The sequence below is a fragment of the Zalophus californianus genome, chromosome 1, assembly GCF_009762305.2.
Source record: "Zalophus californianus isolate mZalCal1 chromosome 1, mZalCal1.pri.v2, whole genome shotgun sequence".
Classification (NCBI taxonomy): Eukaryota; Metazoa; Chordata; class Mammalia; order Carnivora; family Otariidae; genus Zalophus; species Zalophus californianus.
Genome location: NC_045595.1, coordinates 203,401,701 through 203,422,934, shown reverse-complemented (window position 1 = coordinate 203,422,934; position 21,234 = coordinate 203,401,701). Strand labels below are relative to the sequence as shown.

The 21,234-nt window shown below is 36.2% G+C and overlaps 1 protein-coding gene and 1 long non-coding RNA gene across 23 annotated transcripts in view; one reads left to right on the top strand and one right to left on the bottom strand.

The window, feature by feature from the left end:
* Positions 1-21,234, top strand: part of SYNJ1 (synaptojanin 1) — an 88,070-nt gene that overhangs the window by 43,320 nt on the left and 23,516 nt on the right. For 14 of the 22 annotated variants that reach the window (XM_035728198.1, XM_027584509.1, XM_027584505.1 and 11 more), the window contains 11 exons: positions 493-658; positions 3,304-3,327; positions 6,056-6,247; positions 8,012-8,096; positions 13,470-13,610; positions 13,884-14,076; positions 14,348-14,506; positions 15,595-15,751; positions 16,396-16,513; positions 16,614-16,829; positions 20,088-20,166. In XM_035728198.1, the coding sequence (XP_035584091.1) occupies positions 493-658; positions 3,304-3,327; positions 6,056-6,247; positions 8,012-8,096; positions 13,470-13,610; positions 13,884-14,076; positions 14,348-14,506; positions 15,595-15,751; positions 16,396-16,513; positions 16,614-16,829; positions 20,088-20,166 (1,530 nt within the window). The remainder of the gene's footprint in view (positions 1-492; positions 659-3,303; positions 3,328-6,055; positions 6,248-8,011; positions 8,097-13,469; positions 13,611-13,883; positions 14,077-14,347; positions 14,507-15,594; positions 15,752-16,395; positions 16,514-16,613; positions 16,830-20,087; positions 20,167-21,234) is intronic. The other 8 variants (XM_027584511.1, XM_027584508.1, XM_027584501.1 and 5 more) reach the window with 2 other exon arrangements.
* LOC113917054 overlaps positions 1-21,234 on the bottom strand; it is a 54,490-nt gene that overhangs the window by 19,436 nt on the left and 13,820 nt on the right. The window contains exon 3 of the long non-coding RNA XR_003518115.1: positions 6,198-6,302. This is a non-coding gene — a long non-coding RNA (uncharacterized LOC113917054). The remainder of the gene's footprint in view (positions 1-6,197; positions 6,303-21,234) is intronic.

Here is a 21,234-nt window from a genome sequence, read left to right as displayed (position 1 = left end):
AGTTTTAACTAATATTAAAGTTATTTAGGAGCAATTCCAATTTTATTTTTCTACTGTTGAAGTACTTTGAAGTTTTTCTAAGAGAATATGAGTGCACCATATCCTTGATCTCTGCTTCCCCCACCATCCCATCCCCAGTTCTAAAAGTTACAGTGTAAGAAGTAAAGTTCTTGTTTTAAATAAGTACACTTCACTTTATTTCCTTTATAGTAAACAATTTTAAACATTTACAGCTCTCGATATCATTAGTGGATGAGGTTGTGGTATTGAGCTTTTTCCATCTTTTTGTGCAGAGCTATTATCCAAAAGGAAAAGAAACAATGACATCTTGAGCCATTTTAATATGATGATTTGATACTCAAAATAGAATGATTGGGTCCTTTTTATTGCAGTAAAGTCATATAAAACTGGTTTAAAGTTTCAAAATGTCTACTGAGTAAAATCAACACTCTTTGGAACAAAAATCCATGCTCTTTTTTTCTTCCCCAACAGGCTGGAAAGTTAAAAGATGGTGCTCGTTCTGTTACTAGGACGATTCAGAATAACTTCTTTGACAGCTCCAAGCAAGAGGCCATAGATGTTTTACTTCTGGGAAATACTCTAAATAGTGATTTAGCTGACAAAGCTCGAGCACTTTTAACTACAGGAAGTTTGCGTGGTATGCATACTTACTTTATATTTTGATTACTTTTATGTTATTTATATCCCTTCTAAAAGTCCAAGAAGTAAATGTAAATTTATGTACATAAATATTCTTTAGATTGAGTTGATTAAAATAGTTTTGGGAGAAATTTCTATCAATGTAATTTTTTAAAAATTGCATTCTCTAAAGGAAGTTGATCTCTTTTGGAATGTTTTTATCATCAGTGGTATTACTAAACTCTAAAATGAGACCCATGCATATTTTCTTTTATAGATATGATTGAGGGGGTAAATGGTTTAAGTATTGCTAACTTTATATAAGGCAGGATTTCACAGACTATTCAGCTAGTACTTTTAATAGAACATTCAATAACCTGATTATATAGAAAACAAATGATTTATTGAGAAAAACAGTACCTATATTGGTTATTTTGCTAATTACTAATCCCAGATTTCTATAACTTGGTCTTTCTATTGTTTGAACAAGCATTAAATCATATTAATAATTTAAAATATTGCTTATTATTGGACACTATTTAATATTTGACATAAATACATGATTTTCAAGGTGGCTTTTTATCTTTCACTGAGTCTTTTATTAAAAGTGAAAGAATTTGAGCTCATGTCATTGAGTACATATTTAGTATCATGGGAAAACTCAAGACTCATTATAGAACTTAATGAATTAACTTCCTTAATTCCATGTTTTTTTGTCTTAACTTTTCAACATTCTGAACATTTTTACTTCTTCTGTTATCCCCACACCAAAACTTTCAGTTTTTCCTGTGCATGTAAGAGAAATTGTTCTCATCAAATAATGTGCTCTTGGATAATTACTTGGTCAAATAGGTCATCTTGGATTCTTTCAGAATTCTGTGTGTCGCTGGGGGTAGTTGATTACAGTTGCCCCTCAGAGATCTGTTACTAGGCTGGGGGGCTGAGACCCTACTAAAGCTCTAGAAAACAAAGTCTGATCTTGGCTACTACTTTTAACTTCAGGCTTTCTTCCTGGCTCCCAGCAGTGGAGACTTAGCTGATTTGCATCTTACCTCTTCTTTCCCCCTGTGCCTACTTTGATGTGGAGGCATGACTAAACAACAGTTGAAAGTAAGCAACTGAAGGAAAGAAGAGAAGCGAGGAAGCTGAGAATTCCCAAACTTGATCATCATTTTTTTTTTTTAATTTCCCTGCACATTTTCCTAAGTGTCAAATAAGCCTGAAAAGAAGTATAGTCAGTTCTGCGATAATGCTTGTTCTGAGAATGGGAATTTGTCCCAACATGGATGCTCTTGAGTGAACATTTTGGGCATAATGTCTGTTCCCCATTAGTTTATGCATGGTTTCACCCAGCAGAACTTAGATGGGTAGAAAGAAAGAAACAAAACATACACTTAATGCATACACTTCAAACCTCTCTCTACCTCACTTCCCCAGGTATGTTATGAGACATACCCATTCACACTTGGTGTTACCGATTTCCATCCCGATTTCAGAGAACCCGTCTTCCATCATTCATAATTACAGTTGACCCTTGAACAACACCGGGCTTGGGGTGCCCACCCCCTAGAGTTGACAATCCATGTATGACTTCCGATTCCTCAAAAACTTACTACTAATTACCTACTGTGGATTGTAAGCCTTACTGATAACATAAAGAGTTGATTAACATATTTGTATGTTATATGTATTATATACTGTATTCTTACAATAAAATAAGCTGGAAAAAAAAAATGTTAAGAGAATCACAAGGAAGAGAAAATACATTTACAGTACTGTATTTAATGAAAAAAATTCACATGTTGAGTGGACCAATGCAGTTCAGACCCATGTGCTCAAGGGTCAGCTTACTCACAAGCTGCACCCCTCCTGACACCCACTTCTTTGTGTGTCTGTGTGTGTGTGTGACACTGTCACTTCTACAAGCAAACTTCAGGTCTTTTCCAACATGAAATGCCATATTTAAGGAGTATTCATACCTCTCAAGCTGTTTAACAATGTAAAACTGTACTACTATTTTCATTAGGTTCCCATCTTTTTTGGTGTGTCACTGTTGAAGGTTTTGAGGGTTGTGCCCTAAGCCAGTTTTTCCCCTAAGCTATGTGGCTATGGGAATTTGTACAGTTTTGCACTGCATGGTGATTTTTTTTTGGAATGTATATGTTTTGTTATAACTGAACTGGTTATACTTATCAGCTGAGTCCCAGAAAGAATACTAAAAGGTATATATTAAGGTAGTATCTTTCATGTGTTCAATATCCTCTAGCTCCTTAGGTTTTCAGATTCATATTCTCCCTGTGCGTACACATGCACGCATGCATACACACACACACACACACACACACACACACACACACACACACACACACACACACACACACACGGGCAGTCTGAAAAGCAGGCCGAGGACCTCCTGATTATGAAACTCTGGACGTCACTGAGTCATTGTAGGATTTTTCTTAGATGCTGAGGGTTTGCATCAGATATTGTCATTTATTTTTAATCTTTGGTGTCCTATAGCCATCAGAAAAAATAAAGTCATCAAATCGACTTAAAAGAAAAAAGTGAGGCCATCTTAGAATGTATTGTCATAACACTCTAGATTTTAATTGTAACTTGTTGTTTTACTAATGATTCTTTGTTTTCTTCTTGATGCATCCATAGTTTCTGAACAGACATTACAGTCAGGTACAGTATAGAAAACCAATCTGTAAATAAAAGCAAATTTTTCTAAAGTTGATATTGTAAATAAATAAAGCCATATAAATGGAAATTTTCTCTTATTTTACCCTCAGATTCTAACAGGATATATTGATATCTTGTTTTAATCCGAGAAAAAAAATTTAAGGTTGAGAAAACTAAAGTACCTCATTTAGAAGGAAATATGTAATGCCGTCTGTCTTCCTACAGCAAATGTTTAATTCTAATTAAATATAGCTCATCTAGTTTTAATTTCACTTTTATATTTCATTGAACAAACATTGTTTGTGTTCTCCCTTACACTCTTAATAGACTAATGGGAAAAACCCAGACAAGACTATTTTGGATTAATTTCAGAGTACTGTCTATGATATTGATGACTACTTTGCATCATTTCTTACATATAATATTAGAAAAAGCATTGACTTATTTTTTCATACTGTGGAGGAAATATTTTCTGTAACCATAAGGCCTGCACTAAAATGTGATCTGAATTCTTCTAAAAAGCGTCAAGATTGCTAACAAAGTTAAAGGAGTTAAGTGATTAGGACCATTTCCTGTTCCTATGAATCTCATGCCTGCCTTTTCTGGACAAGTTCTATGAACTTGTCCTTAAACATGAATCTGTGGCAAAAGGAACAAAAAAGGCTAAATTCTTGCCAGAAATTTAGCAGAAAAAGATAACTTTCTTCACTTAAGATTTGGTATCACTTAAAATTTGTTTTGCTTAGTTACTGTTCAGAATGTTTTGAGAAACTATTGGTTATTTTTGTGAGAAGGATGGAAGAAGAGAGCACTTGAATATATTTTTGAGTTATGTAATGAAATCCATTTTCTGAAATGATATGGCATTTAGGAATGGACATCTGTTTGAACACAGACTCATTTCTTTCTGCACATTAAGGTGCCAACCAGTTAAGAATAAACTAGAAAATTTTAAAAATGTTTTATTCCATGTATAAACTGATTTGACTTTATTAGTTCACGCAACATGGCAACATGTTTTCACACAATTCATTATTTGTCTTGCTGAGTATTTTAAGCTCTTAAATCATTACAGAACTTGTGTTTTGATATAGAATGGATCACAGAGGCAGTTTTCATCATAATAACAATGGCAGTGTTAAAGACCGTGTCATAGGGAATGATTCTCTAGGTACGGCCAGCTTTCAGTTAACCCCACCAACAGACCGGAACAAATCATGTGCTTCCATTACCACCCAACACGTTCTACAAGTAATCAAATCAAATAGGAAGAGGGCTAGAAATCTGCATGTCTGTCCCTGGGAACAGTGGGGGTGGGCTTATAGCTACAGCAGCTCCCACGGGAGAGTCACTGGTCAAACTGTTCTCATTATAATACTAAAATGTTATTTGCCTTTTTCACTCTCATTCTGTCATGAGTCTGCTGTATCTTAGTATCATAAAATAATTAATAATAGTAAAATAAAATGTGGTAAAAGGTGAGAATCATTGTGATTTCCTTTTTCTCTTACCAATTAATTACCAATTAAGTGTTCGTTCTCTGTTTTTAGATTGCGGTCCTATTAAGGTTCTAGCTACTTTAAGTGCCGAGAATTTAATTTAATCAAAATGAAATATGATTTAGAAGGAAGATAGATGGTAGTCAAAAAATATGCAGGAAAGAGATTGAGGATCCAAATGTATTGAGCATTCATTTAACAGTGATTTACTGAGCACTTACTATGCACCAGGCACACTCTTCTAGTGACTAGACATATTGCAGTAAACAAAACAGATCAACATTTCTGCCCCCATGGAATTTCCACTCTTGAGAGGGGAGACAGATAGTTACAGCATAAATAAATAAAACTCACAGTTTGTAAATGGTGATAAATGCTATAGAGAAAAATAAAACAAGGAAGGGATATGGAAAGTTAGGGATAGAATGCAAATTTTAATAAGATGGTCAGGAAAAGCCTCACTGGAACTTAAAGAGCCGAAGGAGATGAGGGAAGAATGTTGCAGGCAGTGTGGAAACAGTCAGTGCAGAGGCCTTGTGGTGGGAGCAGGCTGGCCTCTTACTGAAACAGCAGGGAGTCAGTGGCCGAGCAGTGAGCCAACAGGAAAGAGGTAGCAGATGAGGGCAGGATAGCAATGCAGACTCTTTAGGGCCTTGTACACCATTGTTAAGGACTTTGGCTACTACTCCTAGTAAGATGGGAAGAATTTTGTACTGACCTCAATCCCTGAAGTCTCACTAGCGTACATAATGTATGTTTTTGTCAGGGAGCCATTTTTCATCAAGCCACCTGTCGGTAGCTAGAATCTTAAATGTCAATGTTCTTAAATGTTTTTGTTTGGAAATAAGAAATAAGGTTTATATTTTTACCAGCCTTTAAATGAAAGATATATGAAAATCAATGGCTATAGTCCTAAAAATGTAGAGTCTCTAGTTTTGTACACTATAAAACAATGTACTGCTTCTTTGAAACAGGACTGTTCTGCATGTTTTATGTTGTTGCAATAATTGTGTAATAGCACTTTTACTGTGACAATTGTATTAAATGTCAAATTTAAAAAAAATTGTGTTGGTCACTTGCATCGTGCTGGGCTGTGCATGTGTCTTATGCTTGTTTGTGCTTCTGATGATAATTGTACTTAACCATACATACATCATTTCTGAGGTATAAAAATCAATTTCTGAAAGTGGTTTAATGCAGCTAAGATTCTGTTATGTTTTGTTTTTGCTTAGCATCTTCCAAAATACTCAAGAGCATGTGTGAGAATTTCTACAAGTATTCAGAGCCCAAGAAAATTCGAGTATGTGTTGGAACCTGGAACGTGAATGGTGGGAAGCAGTTTCGCAGTATAGCTTTTAAGAATCAGACACTTACCGACTGGCTTCTTGATGCACCAAAGTTGGCTGGCATCCAGGAGTTTCAAGGTCTGCTTTTTATAATATGGATTCACTTACTAAATCCTGGCTGTGGTTTATTAATCTATAAAACAAATGTAACATATCACAATATGCATTACTTTATTAAAAAAACTTGGATTTGTAAGTATGAAGGCCAAACCTTTAAAGGTAACCACACATATAAGAAAAACTTGTTCTGTTCTTATTCTTTTAAACTGACACAAAGCAAGCTTATTTTGTAACTGATAATTTTTTAAGCCTAGTATGTTCCATTTTTCAAATCTAGTTCTCTAGTTACCAAGGTAAGAAGTATTTGGGGGATAGATTATGAAAAATCTTACAAAACTGGTTGTGACATTTGTTGGCCACTCTATAACTTAACAGTACTGATTTATCCTTAGAAAAACTTCATTGTCATTAATAGCCCAAACCAAACACTGAGCTGAGAATGCTTTTAAGATTTTGATTAGAATCATGAATTTGAGGCTGCCTTCTTTTTTTAAAAGTCACTTCGAATTCCTTTTTCAAATGGTACACATCTAGCAAGTAATATGTATAAAGGTGAGGTGCATAGGAAGAAGTGTGAGATACAGATTTTCTTTTTTTTAGTTATCTGTAGTCAGTCACATCTTAAACCCTGGGGTTTTCCCCAGACTTTTATTTAAAATGCTCCTTTTCACTTACATTGAACCTAACTTGAAATTGTAGTTGTTGTCGTAGTAGTAGTAATAATAAAATAACAGTTAATACCACAATTCTGTAAGTACTGTACATCGAGCCATTTATTCCCCATAACAGACCTACTGCATAGACACAATTATTATTCTAATTTCACAGATGAGGAAACCGAGACACAGCAGGGGAAGTGACCTGCCCAAGGTCATGGTTAGTAATGGCAAAATCAGGATTTGAACTCTGGCAGTTAGGTTCTGGCGTCATTGTGTCACACTGCAGTTTATGTGTAAATTTTTTGGGCAAGTTGCTTAGGTTCTCCAAAGCCTCAGGATCTTGTCTGTAACTAAAGGACAAAAATAAACTGTCTTATAAAGTGTGTGGTAAATGAGATGAGGCATGTATAATCCTTGCACTTAATAGCAGTCAGTAAATAGTTTTATTTGTTTTGTTTCTCAGTCCATACCATTTATAGGCCCTTTCTAGCTACTTATCCTCATTTCTGAATACTTGGGCCGCCCAAGTACCCCTGAGCTGCTTATCTCAAGTAGCTTCTGTTCTCTCTTCTTCCTTGTCTGTTAGGAGAGAGCAAATGGCTGAAACAGAGGGGTACATCTTAACCTCTGGATCTCTATTAATTTTCTTGGATTCTTCTACCAAGGAAGTAGTAAAAAGGTCAAGCCTCTGGTTTTCACATTTGAATGTGAAAAATCCCTCCTGTTATCTTAAATTTGAGATGATTTCTCAGCGACTTTGTGACTTTTCTGAAGAATCCCTTTACTTCCCCAATTTTTATTAACTTCAACCTTCGATAAGTGGCTTGTTTCTCTGGTGCAGACTTCAACAATAATTCTTCAAAATGAGTTCTGAAAGGACTTAAGGATCTTTAAGAATAACAGTCTTAAAGAAGCAAACTTAGGAGGTCTGAATAGAAGCTAAATTTAAAGTAATTTTGTCCCATTCATTGTTTTTGCCTATAATTTGAATTTGGTTAAACGTAGAACACAAAAATGGAATTTTATGAGGTCTGGTGTTGATCTTAGTTGTGCTGGGTTGGGTGGCGGGTGCCATTTGACTAAGGCTACATTTTAAAAGTTTTTCTTGGACGCTTAATTGTAGATAAAAGAAGTAAGCCAACTGATATATTTGCAATTGGTTTTGAAGAAATGGTAGAGTTGAATGCTGGAAACATTGTGAATGCAAGGTAAGCCAACAAGGTAATTGTCTAGTTGAGGGACATGGAAGGCAGATAACTAAGTAGCTGTTACAAAGATAGATTGGGATAATATATGTAAAGGTGCTTTTTTTTCCTTTTTTTTTTTTAAGATTTATTTATTTATTTGGGGGGTAGAGAGGGGCAGAGGGAAAGGGAGAGAGAATCTTAAGCAGACTGCACTGAGCATGGAGTCAGACCTGGGGCTCAGTCTCACAACCCTGAGGTCATGACCTGAGCCAAAACCAAGAGTCAGTCACTTAACCAGCTGTGCCACCCAGGCCCCCCTTTGCAAATCTTTTAATATCTGGCTTAAAACAGCTGAATTCTCACATCTACTTCTGTATTAGTCTATTGCAGTATGTTGTTTTGGTTGAAGTATATGAAGAGAATCACATAAATATTTAGTTGAAAGTGGAAATAATTTAGTAGCCTTTTCAGATACTTTCTTCTCTGATACTACACCAAAGCTCAACAAATAGTTTCTTAATGGTTGGTTGAATATGGAATCTGAAACCATAGCAATGAACTTTTTTTGGTGTTCTATTATACTAAAATTCATTGGTCTATTTTTTTTTAATTTTTTATTGTTATGTTAATCGCCATGCATTATGTCATTAGCTTTTGATGTAGTGTTCCATGATTCATTGTTTGTGCATAACACCCAGTGCTCCACGCAGAATGTGCCCTCTTTAATACCCATCACCAGGCTAACCCATCCCCCCACCCCCCTCCCCTCTAGAACCCTCAGTTTGTTTTTCAGAGTCCATCGTCTCTCATGGTTCATCTCCCCCTCCAACTTACTCCCCTTCATTCTTCCCCTCCTGCTATCTTCTTTTTTTTCTTCTTCTTCTTTTTTTTTTTCTAAGATTTTATTTATTTGAGAGAGAGAGAGAATGAGAGATAGAGAGCACGAGAGGGAAGAGGGTCAGAGGGAGAAGCAGACTCCCTGCTGAGCAGGGAGCCCGATGCGGGACTCGATCCCAGGACTCCAGGATCATGACCTGAGCCGAAGGCAGTCGCTTAACCGACTGAGCCACCCAGGTGCCCTTCTTCTTTTTTTTTTTTTCTTAACATATATTGCATTATTTGTTTCAGAGGTACAGATCTGTGATTCAACAGTCTTGCACAATTCACAGCGCTCACCATAGCACATAACCTCCCCAATGTTTATCACCCAGCCACCCCCTCCCTCCCACCCCCCACCACTCCAGCAACACTCAGTTTGTTTCCTGAGATTAAGAATTCCTCATATCAGTGAGGTCATATGATACATGTCTTTCTCTGATTGACTTATTTCACTCAGCATAACACCCTCCAGTTCCATCCACGTCGTTGCAAATGGCAAGATCTCATTCCTTTTGATGGCTGCATAGTATTCCATTGTGTATATATACCACATCTTCTTTATCCATTCGTCTGTCGATGGACATCTTGGCTCTTTCCACAGTTTGGCTATTGTGGACATTGCTGCTGTAAACATTGGGGTGCATGTACCCCTTCGGATCCCTACATTTGTATCTTTCATCGGTCTATTTTTTATCCTTGCATGATTTTGAAACATCATGTATTGGTCATTTTGAAAATACCAGTTCACTGAGCTATGTAGATCTTCCAAATTTTGATACATTTCATTGTATGATATCAAAGCATCATATTGATTAGTCTCATTACTGATGTCATCAGCAAATTTTTCAAATATTTGGAAGCTATCAAGATCACAGTAGCAGATACAAGTTTTCCAAAATTCTAATTTTTGCTTGAAAACTCAAATTTTATCATTGGAAAATTTATCATTGGAAATTTATCATTGGAAAGAAATACTATTCGTTGTTTCCCTTAAAAAGGCAGGCTCATTTGAAAAATGTTTGTCAAATAACCTAAGTCTGAATAACCATAATCTGTCAAATAAATCTTTGTCAAATAATCTTTCAAATAAAAATGGTTTTCTATGAAAAAAGTGGCAGTTCAGCTCTCAACACAAAGTATCCAATGATTTTCCAGCCATCACGCCGCAGTGTGCAGCAGAAGTGCTTTGTGTGTATTTCCTATTCATCACATAGAATATGAAAAAGATAGAACTTTGATCAGATGAATAACGTTTATTGCTTCAACAAGGATATTCTTAGATGAAATGGCATTTTTTTTTTTAACTGCAAGTGCATGACAGTGAAGACTAATGAATCCTAGTACAGTTTGGTGCTTGGATTCATGTGAAGACATCAGCACTTTTACTCATTGTTGCTCTTGCATCATCATGCAGATGTTGGTCAACACAGTGAAAAAGACCAAAAGATCTTAGTAGTAGTATGAAGATAGTTTGGGGAAACCCCAGGGATGTTCCCAGACCACACTTTGAGAACTGCTGTTCTGAAGCCTTATTACAAATGCAAATTACTTAAGTGGAACTTAAAGCTTAAGTATTTTATTTTAAGAAAGTATACTTGCTTTTAAAGTTGAGCAGTTGCCCATCTTTTATGACCCTTTTTAAGTTTTCAGAATAAAAATACGGGCTGAAATAGTACGGTATAGTCATCAGTCTTGCAAACGATTGCAATTTTTTTCTTAGCTGAAGTGAATATAACATTCATACAGGGAAGTAGAAAAGAAGTCCAGTTTCATTCATTTTGCTGTTTTGAATCTCTTTCCTGAAAATACATATTCAGGTCTTAAAATAGAACATACTCTTATGGTTCCTAGTACCAAATTGTTTGATTGTCTAAGTAGAGCTTAATCAAATTATTCTTTAGTAAAGTGGTGATTATTCATTTATTTAACCAATATCTTTTGAGCACATACTGTAGGTGCTAAAGTTACATTCATGAATAAAACAGGCAAAATCTCTACCTGCATCAATCTTCTATTCTAGTGAAAGAGACAGACAATAAACAGTAACTGTAGTAAGTATATTACAGGCATACCTCGGAGATATTGCAGGTTCAGCTCTCGACCACTGCACTAAAGCAAGTATTGAAATCAACTTAGTCAAATGAATTTTTTGGCTTCCTGATGCATATAAAAATTAAGTTTACACTATACTGTAGTCTACTAAGTGTGCAATGGCATTATGTGTAACCAACAGTGTACACACCTTAATTAAAAAATAATTCATTGTTAAAAAATGCTAATCATCATCTGAGCTTTCTGCTAGTTCTAATTTCATTGACCACAGATCACCATAACAAATATAATAAAAATGAAAAAGTTTGAAATACTGTGAGAATTATCAAAATGTGACACAGAGACAGGAAGTAGGCAAATGCTGTTGGAAAAATGGCACTGATGGGCCTGCTTGACACAGGGTTGCCACAGACCTTCAATATGTAAAAAAACAGTATCTGGGAAGCACAATAAAGCAAATCACAGTAAGACAAGGTGTGCTTGTATGTAGCGTGGTGGAAGACTGCAAGTGGAATGGAAAATAAACAGGTAAAGGGGATCAGGCATGTGGAGTTGGAGGCGTGGTACAGCTTAAATGGAATGATCAGGTAGGGTTCACTGGACCTGAGAAGTGAGCTGGATAAAGAGATGAAAGCCGTCATTCTCTTCTCAGAATCCAGGTTGTAGTGGTAGGATTATGGTAGGTAGTAGAAGAGAATCCATGTGCTGGATTTGTATTTTGGAGGTGGTATGGCAGTGTTAGATTAGATAAATGGGCATGAGGTCATATTCTGGCTTACTGCTTATCATGTGTGTAGCCTGGAACTATGAGAACACACTTTTTTGTTCTCCTTTAGAGGTCCTTGGGGGTTCTTTGGAGGTTCAAACTTATTACTCTGAAAATCCATAAAGACCCAGGTATTTATGCTACCTTTGTATGAACTGTGTTTCAGACTAATGAAATAGTTGAGTAAAGTTCTTTAGAGAAGAATTCTAACTTAGTACAAATGCCTGTGGAATGCTGCAATTATAAAATCAACGTTGTGCAGCCCCTAATGAAGTAATGGCAGTGATGAGTAGATATGAAAACCTTAGCAGGATTAATGGGGGAGCTTTTCATTATAAAGAGTTGATTAGATTGTCAAAGTCTGCACAGTGGATCAAGTATAACAGCACAGAGATTATGTACTTCCTGCTTTGATGCAAGGGGGACTGCACTAACCATGAGGTTATTTTTGCCAAAAAAATAAATAAATTTGAATGGCTTTCTTAAGGCTTCTACATTAACCAGTTAAAAGCAAATGTGAGAGTCAGAGGGGCAAGTTAAGATACTGTGAAGACACATCAGTCAAATCCAGGCTGTCGAACATTTTACAGACAAATGGCCCAACTTCTTAAAAAATAAATAGCATTAGAAAGGGGATAGAGTGGCAAGGGTTGAGAAACTATTAAAGATTCAAGAGATATAACAAGCAAATGCAGTGTGTGGGCCCTATTTGGACCCTGTTTTATTTATTTTTTTTTTAAGATTTTATTTATTTGAGAGAGAGAGAGTGAGTGAGTGAGCAGGAGAAGGGGCAGAGGGGAGAGAGGGAGAATCTCAAGCAGACTCCACACTGAGCACAGAGCCCAATGTGGGGCTTGATCTCACAATCCTGAGATCATGACCTGAGCCAAAATCAAGAGTTGTTTGCTTAACTGACTGAGCCACCCAGGCGCCCCCTTGGACACCCTGTTTTAAAGAAACCTACTGTGAGAAGACATTTTTTAGATAATTAGGGAAATTTAAATATGAACTGAGTATTAGATGGTATTAAGGAATTGTGGTGATAATGGCATTGTGATTATGTAAAAATAAAAATGTCCATTGCATTAGATGACGCATACTAAAGTGTATATGGGTGAAATGGCATTTGTCTTAGATTTGATTTAAAATATTCACACACACACACAAGTGAGGGGAGATGGAAGAAAAAAGACTGTCAAAATGTTGATAATTGTTGAAGCTAGGTAATAGGTTTATGGTGCTTTAGCTTATGATTATCTCTTTTTTTGTGCATGTTTAAAATTTTCCATGATAAGTTTATAAAAGATATTACTTACAGTACAGAAAAAAGAAAAGAGGGGGAAAATGTGTCTGGAAGCATGTACTTCTCTGTTATCCTAATGAATACTACAGAAAAAAATATAACTGGAAATTACTCAAATGGTGAGCACTTATTTAATAAGTATGCTCAGATTTTCTTTATAAAGGAGTAATAGACTTCGAAGTATGATATTCTTTTGGCTAAATTTTAGGTTTTTCTTTTTAAAGGAAAAAAAAAACCAGCCTACATAAAGATTTCACTGTCGGTGTGGATTTCATGACTGTTTGGTAGTCTTATGAAATTTGGGGATATAAAGATATAATTTACAATTGCCTTATAAAATAGGCTGTATTGTCAAGGTCTTTTAAAAGATTCCCTTTTTAATATTTTCTGCTAGCACAACAAATCAGAAGCTCTGGGCTGTGGAGCTGCAGAAGACCATCTCCAGAGACAACAAGTATGTGCTGCTCGCCTCTGAGCAGTTGGTGGGCGTCTGCCTGTTTGTTTTTATCAGACCACAGCACGCTCCCTTCATCAGGTCAGTAAACAGAGCATCTTCCGCGGCTCCTTCCTACCATCTCGTAACAAGCAAAAGACCCGGCATGTTTGTTGCTTCAGAGAAAACACTTACTCATGAATCTTGGCTTTAAATGTGTTTTTAATTAAAGAGTCACCAATAGTTTTACCATACTTGTTGCACAGCCTTGTCCTCAAACTGTAGTTTTGTATTTCTTTCATAGACATTCCTGATTTCTGACACACACAGAACTTTCGGAAGTTCCGATCTTTGATTTAGTCTTCTCTTTTAAAGGGATGTTGCGGTTGATACTGTGAAGACTGGAATGGGAGGTGCCACTGGAAATAAGGGAGCAGTTGCAATACGAATGCTATTCCATACAACAAGCCTCTGCTTCGTCTGTAGCCACTTTGCTGCAGGGCAATCACAAGTCAAAGAAAGAAATGAAGATTTTGTAGAAATAGCACGGAAATTGAGTTTTCCAATGGTAAGCTCTTACTGCTTGTTCTTGAAGATGAAGCTTTGAAATGTGTACTTTAATTTACTCCAAATTCTCTAACAGTTTTTGAAAACTTAAGATAGTTCCTAGGAACATCAACAGTGTTCACCTAAATTGATGTTTCATGTGTTATTACTCTTGGGTCAAATAAATAGGGCCTGCCCAGGGGAAGGCAAGCATATCTGAGGCAAAGAAATAGTTGTAAAACATTTTTCAAATTGACTGTTTAGGATCTAAAATCCCTTCTCCTTGCCTTCAGGGAAGGATGCTGTTTTCCCACGACTATGTATTTTGGTGTGGTGACTTCAACTATCGCATTGATCTCCCTAATGAAGAAGTTAAAGAGCTGATAAGACAGCAAAATTGGGATTCTCTTATAGCAGGAGATCAGCTTATCAATCAAAAAAATGCTGGACAGGTATATACATACTTAAGAAGATACTTGCATGGAGAAGAAGGGGAGCTTTTGTTATGAAACACGCTTTCCTTAATCACAGTATTCCTTTTTTTGTTTGTTTTTTGTTTTTTGTTTTTTGAGAAGGGGAGAGAAGGTTGGGGGTGGGCAGAGGGAAAGGGAGAGAGAGAATCCCAAGCAGGCTCCATACTCAGTGTGGACCCTATAGCAGGGCTCAGTCTTACGACCCTGAGATCATCACCTGAGCCAAAATCGAGAGTCAGACGCTTAACCAGCTGAGCCACCCAGGCACCCCACTTGGAGTCTCTTTATACTTATATACATGTGTCTAGTTTAACATATACAGAATTATTTTCTTTAAAAAATTTAAAAAAAACGAAAAGAAAAAGAAGACTCTTAATAATTCCCAGGAGGAAAAATATATTAAAGTCTCTGTAAGATTCACCTTCAAGTGGAAGAGTATACATTTTTGGTTCCTTCTTTTTCAGTAATAGTGAATTTAGAATCTTTGTCTTCAGAGCCACTGTTTTTTGGCTCTAAGACCCTGTGGTAATCTGCTTTATTTATTCTTTTTTTTAAATTTATTCTTTTGTTTCTTATATCATCTGCCTTTCTAAAACTTATTTTTTAAAACTTACAACCACAAAATTTTGGAAGGCTAATTTTTTTTTTTTTAAAGTAAGAGGTGATTGAGGCCACTTGATATGGTGCCTTTGTGATCATCTGATTTATACTCTCCCACTTTAGGCCCCACTTAACTTTTTAGGTCTTACTTCCTCATTTGATAATTAGATGTCAACACTAGAGGATTTCTAAAATCCATTATAGTTTTAAGTGTCTCTTATAGCTCAAAGGTCTGGTAGAATTCCCTTTTTCACCTTTTTTACTTTGTTTAATCGAAAGTTAAAGTGGCATGAACAAATCCTAGGTTATTTTTTCTTAAACCTTTGTTCCATTCAGTTAAAAGTGTTCATCTGATGGACACAAATTTTGTGTGAATCTCTAGCACATAAGAGACATTTAATGAATGGCTTGGCTAAATGAAACAGAACTTTTTTTTTTCGAATAACTTACTTTATATTTTGTTTTAGATTTTTAGAGGATTTTTAGAAGGAAAAGTAACCTTTGCTCCGACATACAAATATGACTTGTTTTCTGATGACTATGACACCAGTGAAAAGTGCCGCACCCCTGCCTGGACAGACCGTGTCCTCTGGAGAAGAAGGAAGTGGCCTTTTGATAGATCAGGTTGGGACATGGATTTCCTCATTTAAATGAGCTAATGCAAATTTTATGAGGAAGAAGGGAATGATATATAGATCAAAGGAGGAGGGCTGTCAACAAGGTTTGGAAACCTTTCAACCAAGGTTTTCTAGAATAGAAGAAATAAAATATAAAACAATTTAAAAAATATTCTCAGACTTATAATAATTTAATTTTTTGGTCTATTTTCTTTCAGTGACATAATTTGATATAAAGAGAAGCAGGGAAACATTTTTATGAAATTTTTATGAGAATTTCAATGGAGTGCTAATGAAGGTTTTTAATTTGAATAACTAATCTGGTTTGTAAAAATTATGAACTGCCCCTTGTCTGTTGAATTACTTATGAAACACTAGGTGGTCACAGGTCTTTAAGTAATCTCAGAAGTAAAGCCTTAATTATTTACTAAGTAAAGCATAAAATGGTAATTTAACCAAAACCTTTCTAACTTAAAGGTATCTAGACTTCCCGCTGCTTAAGAAGTGTATCAGGCATCCCAGCCTCAGGCAACTGAAGCCTATAAAGCAAAGAAGCTAGCTCCTGGCTCCCCCATCATCTGACATGCTCATGTGGCTTCTCTTATGTGTGTGTGTTTTTTGTTTTTTGTTTTTTTTTAATTCTGACTGCAGCTGAAGATTTAGATCTTCTAAATGCTAGTTTTCAAGATGGAAGCAAAATCCTCTACACATGGACTCCTGGCACTTTGCTGCACTACGGAAGAGCTGAGCTGAAGACCTCTGACCATAGGTTTAAACAGTCTTGTTATTTCTAATGGTGCTTGAAATTTATTTGAAATACATCTTTTCTTAAACATGTCTAACACATCCATCTTCCTTTATGCCTTAAGGCCTGTCGTTGCCCTGATTGATATAGATATATTTGAAGTTGAAGCTGAAGAGAGGCAAAACATTTATAAAGAAGTAATTGCAGTTCAGGGTCCACCAGATGGTACAGTATTGGTCTCAATCAAAAGTTCTATCCCAGAAAATAATTTTTTCGATGATGCTTTGATTGATGAGCTTCTGCAGCAGTTTACAAATTTTGGTGAAGTTATACTCATAAGGTGAGTAAAATATTTAGTGTGCAAAAGCAGCTCATGACTCCTAAATATTTTCTATATTAGAAATTACCTTTTTATTGTTTGAATAGAGTATGAATACGGTAGACCCTTGAATGATGTGGGAGTTGGGGGCACTGATCCTCCCATGCAGTTGAAAATCCACTTAGAAGTTTGACTCCCCAAAAACTACTAAGAGTCTACTGTTGACTGGAAGCCTTACCAATAATGTAAACAGTCAATTAACACATACTTTATATGTTATGTGTCTTACATACTTACAATAAAGTAAGCTAGAGGAAAGAAAATGTTAAAATCGTAAGGAAGAGAACAAACATTTACAGTACTGTACTGTATCAGGAACAATCCACATAAGCAGACACCTGCAGTTCAAATCTGTGTTGTTCAAGGGTCAACTGTATTTTTATTTCCAAACTATAGGAAAATCATACTATAGAAATATTGTTCAAAGAGTTTATAGGTTTTGAAACTGAACTCTGGTTAGAAAGTTTGAAGTTGAGTAATAAAAGTTGATGTGAACAATTGATGACAAAAATAATGTGCACATTTAGATGTGGTATCTTAATAAGACTCCCATACAGTCTAATGTGTAACAAAGCCCCACAGCAAAATGAAGCTGCGATCACTGTTTTATTTTTGTAAGGAGAGTTAGGAGTAAAGCAGAGTGACTTTTCCTCCCTCAGTTTAAGAAATTTGATGTTTTAAGTAATTTTAAGTACATTTAATTTCCAGCTAATGGAGAAGAAGCACCACCAGATAAACAGTCTGGAGTCATCTAGTCCAGTCTTCGTTTCTGTCATTGACTTAACCATCTGCCTTTTGCAGAACCAGATGCTTCTTTCCTTGTTTAAAAAAAATGTTCTCTTCTAAGTAGACAGCAGTTTTGAGAGACTGAATGACATGTATGTGTTTGAATTTCATAGGGAAGAGGTTTGATTCCTTTCTGTGCTTTTCATCTACTCATTTAGGTATGTTTTATAGCTATTTGGTGGGTAGATCCCTGTACGAGGTGTGGTGGGAGAGCAGAGGAGAAACTGAAGTCTTGATTCCTACTTGTAATCCCGTGGAAAGATCAGAATTGTATAATGGCTTCCCTAGATCCTAAACAGAGTACCCCACAGACTGTGCTTTCTGTAGAGCGAGAAGCCTGCCCAAGAAACCTAGAGTCCTTTCAGAAAGTAAATGAGCAAATAGAGAAGAAATTGCATTTATATATCCTTCAAATCATTTAACAACGATCCACCCCAAAGCTTTAAAATAAAACATTTCTTGGGCGCCTGGGTGGCTCAGTTGGTTAAGCGACTGCCTTCGGCTCAGGTCATGATCCTGGAGTCCCGGGATCGAGTCCCACATCAGACTCCCTGCTCGGCAGAGAGTCTGCTTCTCCCTCTGACCCTCTTCCCTCTCGTGCTCTCTATCTCTCATTCTCTCTCTCTCTCAAATAAATAAATAAAATCTTTAAAAAAAATAAAATAAAACATTTCTAAAATCCTAAGGCATTAGGAAGTACATAGTGAAATCTCCAAGTTTACAGATGACAGGAAGCTTTGCCAACTACAGAAAGCCAAATTACCAGGAGCACAATGTGGGCAGCATAGTAGCAGACAAGTGTCTTCATGAGCAAATGTAGAATATGGCACTGGGCTAGAGAATACAAAGTGTACATTAGGGATGAAAGACTCTGGTACAGGAAAACAACCTATCTTTATAACCCAGTCTCAAAGGAACGTGGTATTAAATGAGAGCTAAAAGCTTTCCCCAAAGTGCTTGTCATAATTTGAAAAAGTATTGGTGGGTGCCTGGGTGGCTCAGTTGGTTAGGTGTCTGCCTTTGGCTCAGGTCATGATCCTGGAGTCCCGGGACCTAGTCCCACTCGGACTCTTTGCTCAGCGGGAAGTCTGCTTCTCCCTCTGCCCCTCACCCCACTTTTGTGCTCTCTCTCTCTCACTCTCCCTCTCAAATAAATAAATAAAATCTTAAAAAGAAATAAAGAAAAAGTATTGGTAACAAAACAAGGTATTACCCTAATGTTATCAAACTATGCGTTGTCTCCACACGTGGAATATTCTGGTTGTTACACCTGCAGACAACCAAGTTAGAATAGAAAAGCAGACCATGGAAGTAAACAAGGAGAGGACTACTGTCACCAGTAAAGCTAAACTGACCATTACCTTTTGGTCTAGAATAAAACAACCATTAAGGAATGACCAAAGTCTGTAAACCCTTTTATTTGTAAATGAGAGATTCCCTGGAAATGTAAATGGGACAAATGTAGATACTTCTATTAGTTGGGGGGAAAAACTAGAAGCTTTTACCCTAATGAGTGAAAACAGGAAGAAAATACAGCCTCTTCCTTTTGATATCCATAAGCCGTGCTTTTGAATCCTTGGTTGTGTGTGTGTGTGTGTGTGTGTGTGCACGCATGTGTGTGAGCGCTCACACATGCACGCCCCTTTGAAAAATCTGCAAGGATTCCTGATCTTGATTTACATAATTGGAAGTAGTTCAATGAGTAAAATTGTTCTGTAAATAAGACTGATAATGTTTTTGTTTTCCTCTTTTTTAAACGATAACATTATTATGTGTCCGTGATCATCTTATTCAGAATTTGTTCTAATGTCCTTTGTATTTTTTTCTTTTTGGGGGTTTCTTATTTCAAAATTACAAACCTAGAATCATAGCAAACACCATTGAAGTCCCAAGAGAGTAAATGGCTGTCAGTGAATAAAGACAAGGACCATAATAAACTAAGGTACCTTGGGGCCAGTCAGATATATATATTCTAATGACAATTCCCTATCTTATTTCTTGGCCAAAGGAAATTTGTTTCAGGGAAGTCATTGAGACCCTGAAAATACATAGTTCTAGACTACAGGTCCAGGAGACTTGGATTCTAGCAACCTGTAACTCATTATCCTTATAAGGTCACTTTGAACAAGCCACTTATAACCTCTGGCCCTTTTTTTTCCTTACCAGTGAAATGAAGGATTAGATTAGCAGGGATCACAAATGGAGGTCCACAGGCCCCACTGCTTTATTAGCATAGTATTTGAAAGAAATTTGAATTTGAAAGCTTTTAGAGGAAGCGCGCCCTCTCCAGGTCACCAGTGGCCCTACTGCTCTCCCTGTTGTTTTTTACTTCCTGGCCTCTATAGGCCCTTGTTTGTCGTTGGGTTAGTCGTTGGGCTAGTTACATATAAGATACTGATTATTTTTTATGGCTTATTTTTCTCTTTCTTGAAGGTTTGTAGAAGATAAAATGTGGGTTACATTTTTGGAGGGAAGCTCTGCCTTGAGTGTTCTGAACCTAAATGGTAAAGAGGTAAGGTAGCATTTGTTGATTCTAAACCATTTTGAAAAAAGGCATCCGAAGATTATGTTTTTATAGACAGGCAGCAGGATTATCTAAATGTATTTCCAGTGCAGGACTATAAAAGACCTTATGGTGTGTTTTAATATTTATTATTTAGACTAAGTTTCTGACCAGCTTGGAATTATTTTGGTCCTCCCTAAAGATACCATTGGTAAAGACTAAGAAGAAAACATGTTTATCACCTAACTGGATTTTTATTATATGGAAACTTATTAATTGGGATAGATACTCTGGCTTATTCATAGTAGGAAAGATCTCTATTAAATGAAGAAAATGCTTTATTTACAAGAAAACAAGGGAGGAAGGTACTCTTTATTCCTAGGAACTGCTTTTATTGGCTTGGATCAGGGTACCCAGATAACCTTTTCAGGTGTAGGTAAAATAATTCCCATAGATAACAAATCCATCCCACTGAAATATTTTAGTAATTTTTAATTAGTGGAGGTATTCCTAACCTGTGACTTAAAATGTTATTGATGGAGGAAATTTACATCAATGACCTAGAATAGTTTTATTTCCATAAAGTGCTGTGTCTATCTGTTTTTTCTGAATGATTTTGGACAGATCCTAAATTTCTAAGCATGTGGTCACTAGAAGGATGGACTAAAATCCAGACCTAATTTCTCCAACAGTGGAAAAACTCATAATAAAGTCTTCCCTGAGCTTGCTCTTCTGTCACATTACTTCAGTTTCTTTGGAGTAAAACGACAGTTTCCACACATATATTGCTTTTGAAATAGGTTTTATATGCTAGTTTTTCCTGAATGTAATAGTAATACACTCAAGCAAAAGTAAATCGTGAAATACAGAAAAGTATAAAGAAAGAAGTCGTGAAGAACACTAATCGAACCATTACAAAATAATTACTCTTAACCTTGATAGATGCATGTATATTAAAACCAATGAGATTACATATACATTTGTGTATGTAGTAACACAAGCAGGATATACATGTATACACACACATACATGCACAGACACAAGTAAGATTGTGTTGTAAGTGCTGTTTTCTCACTG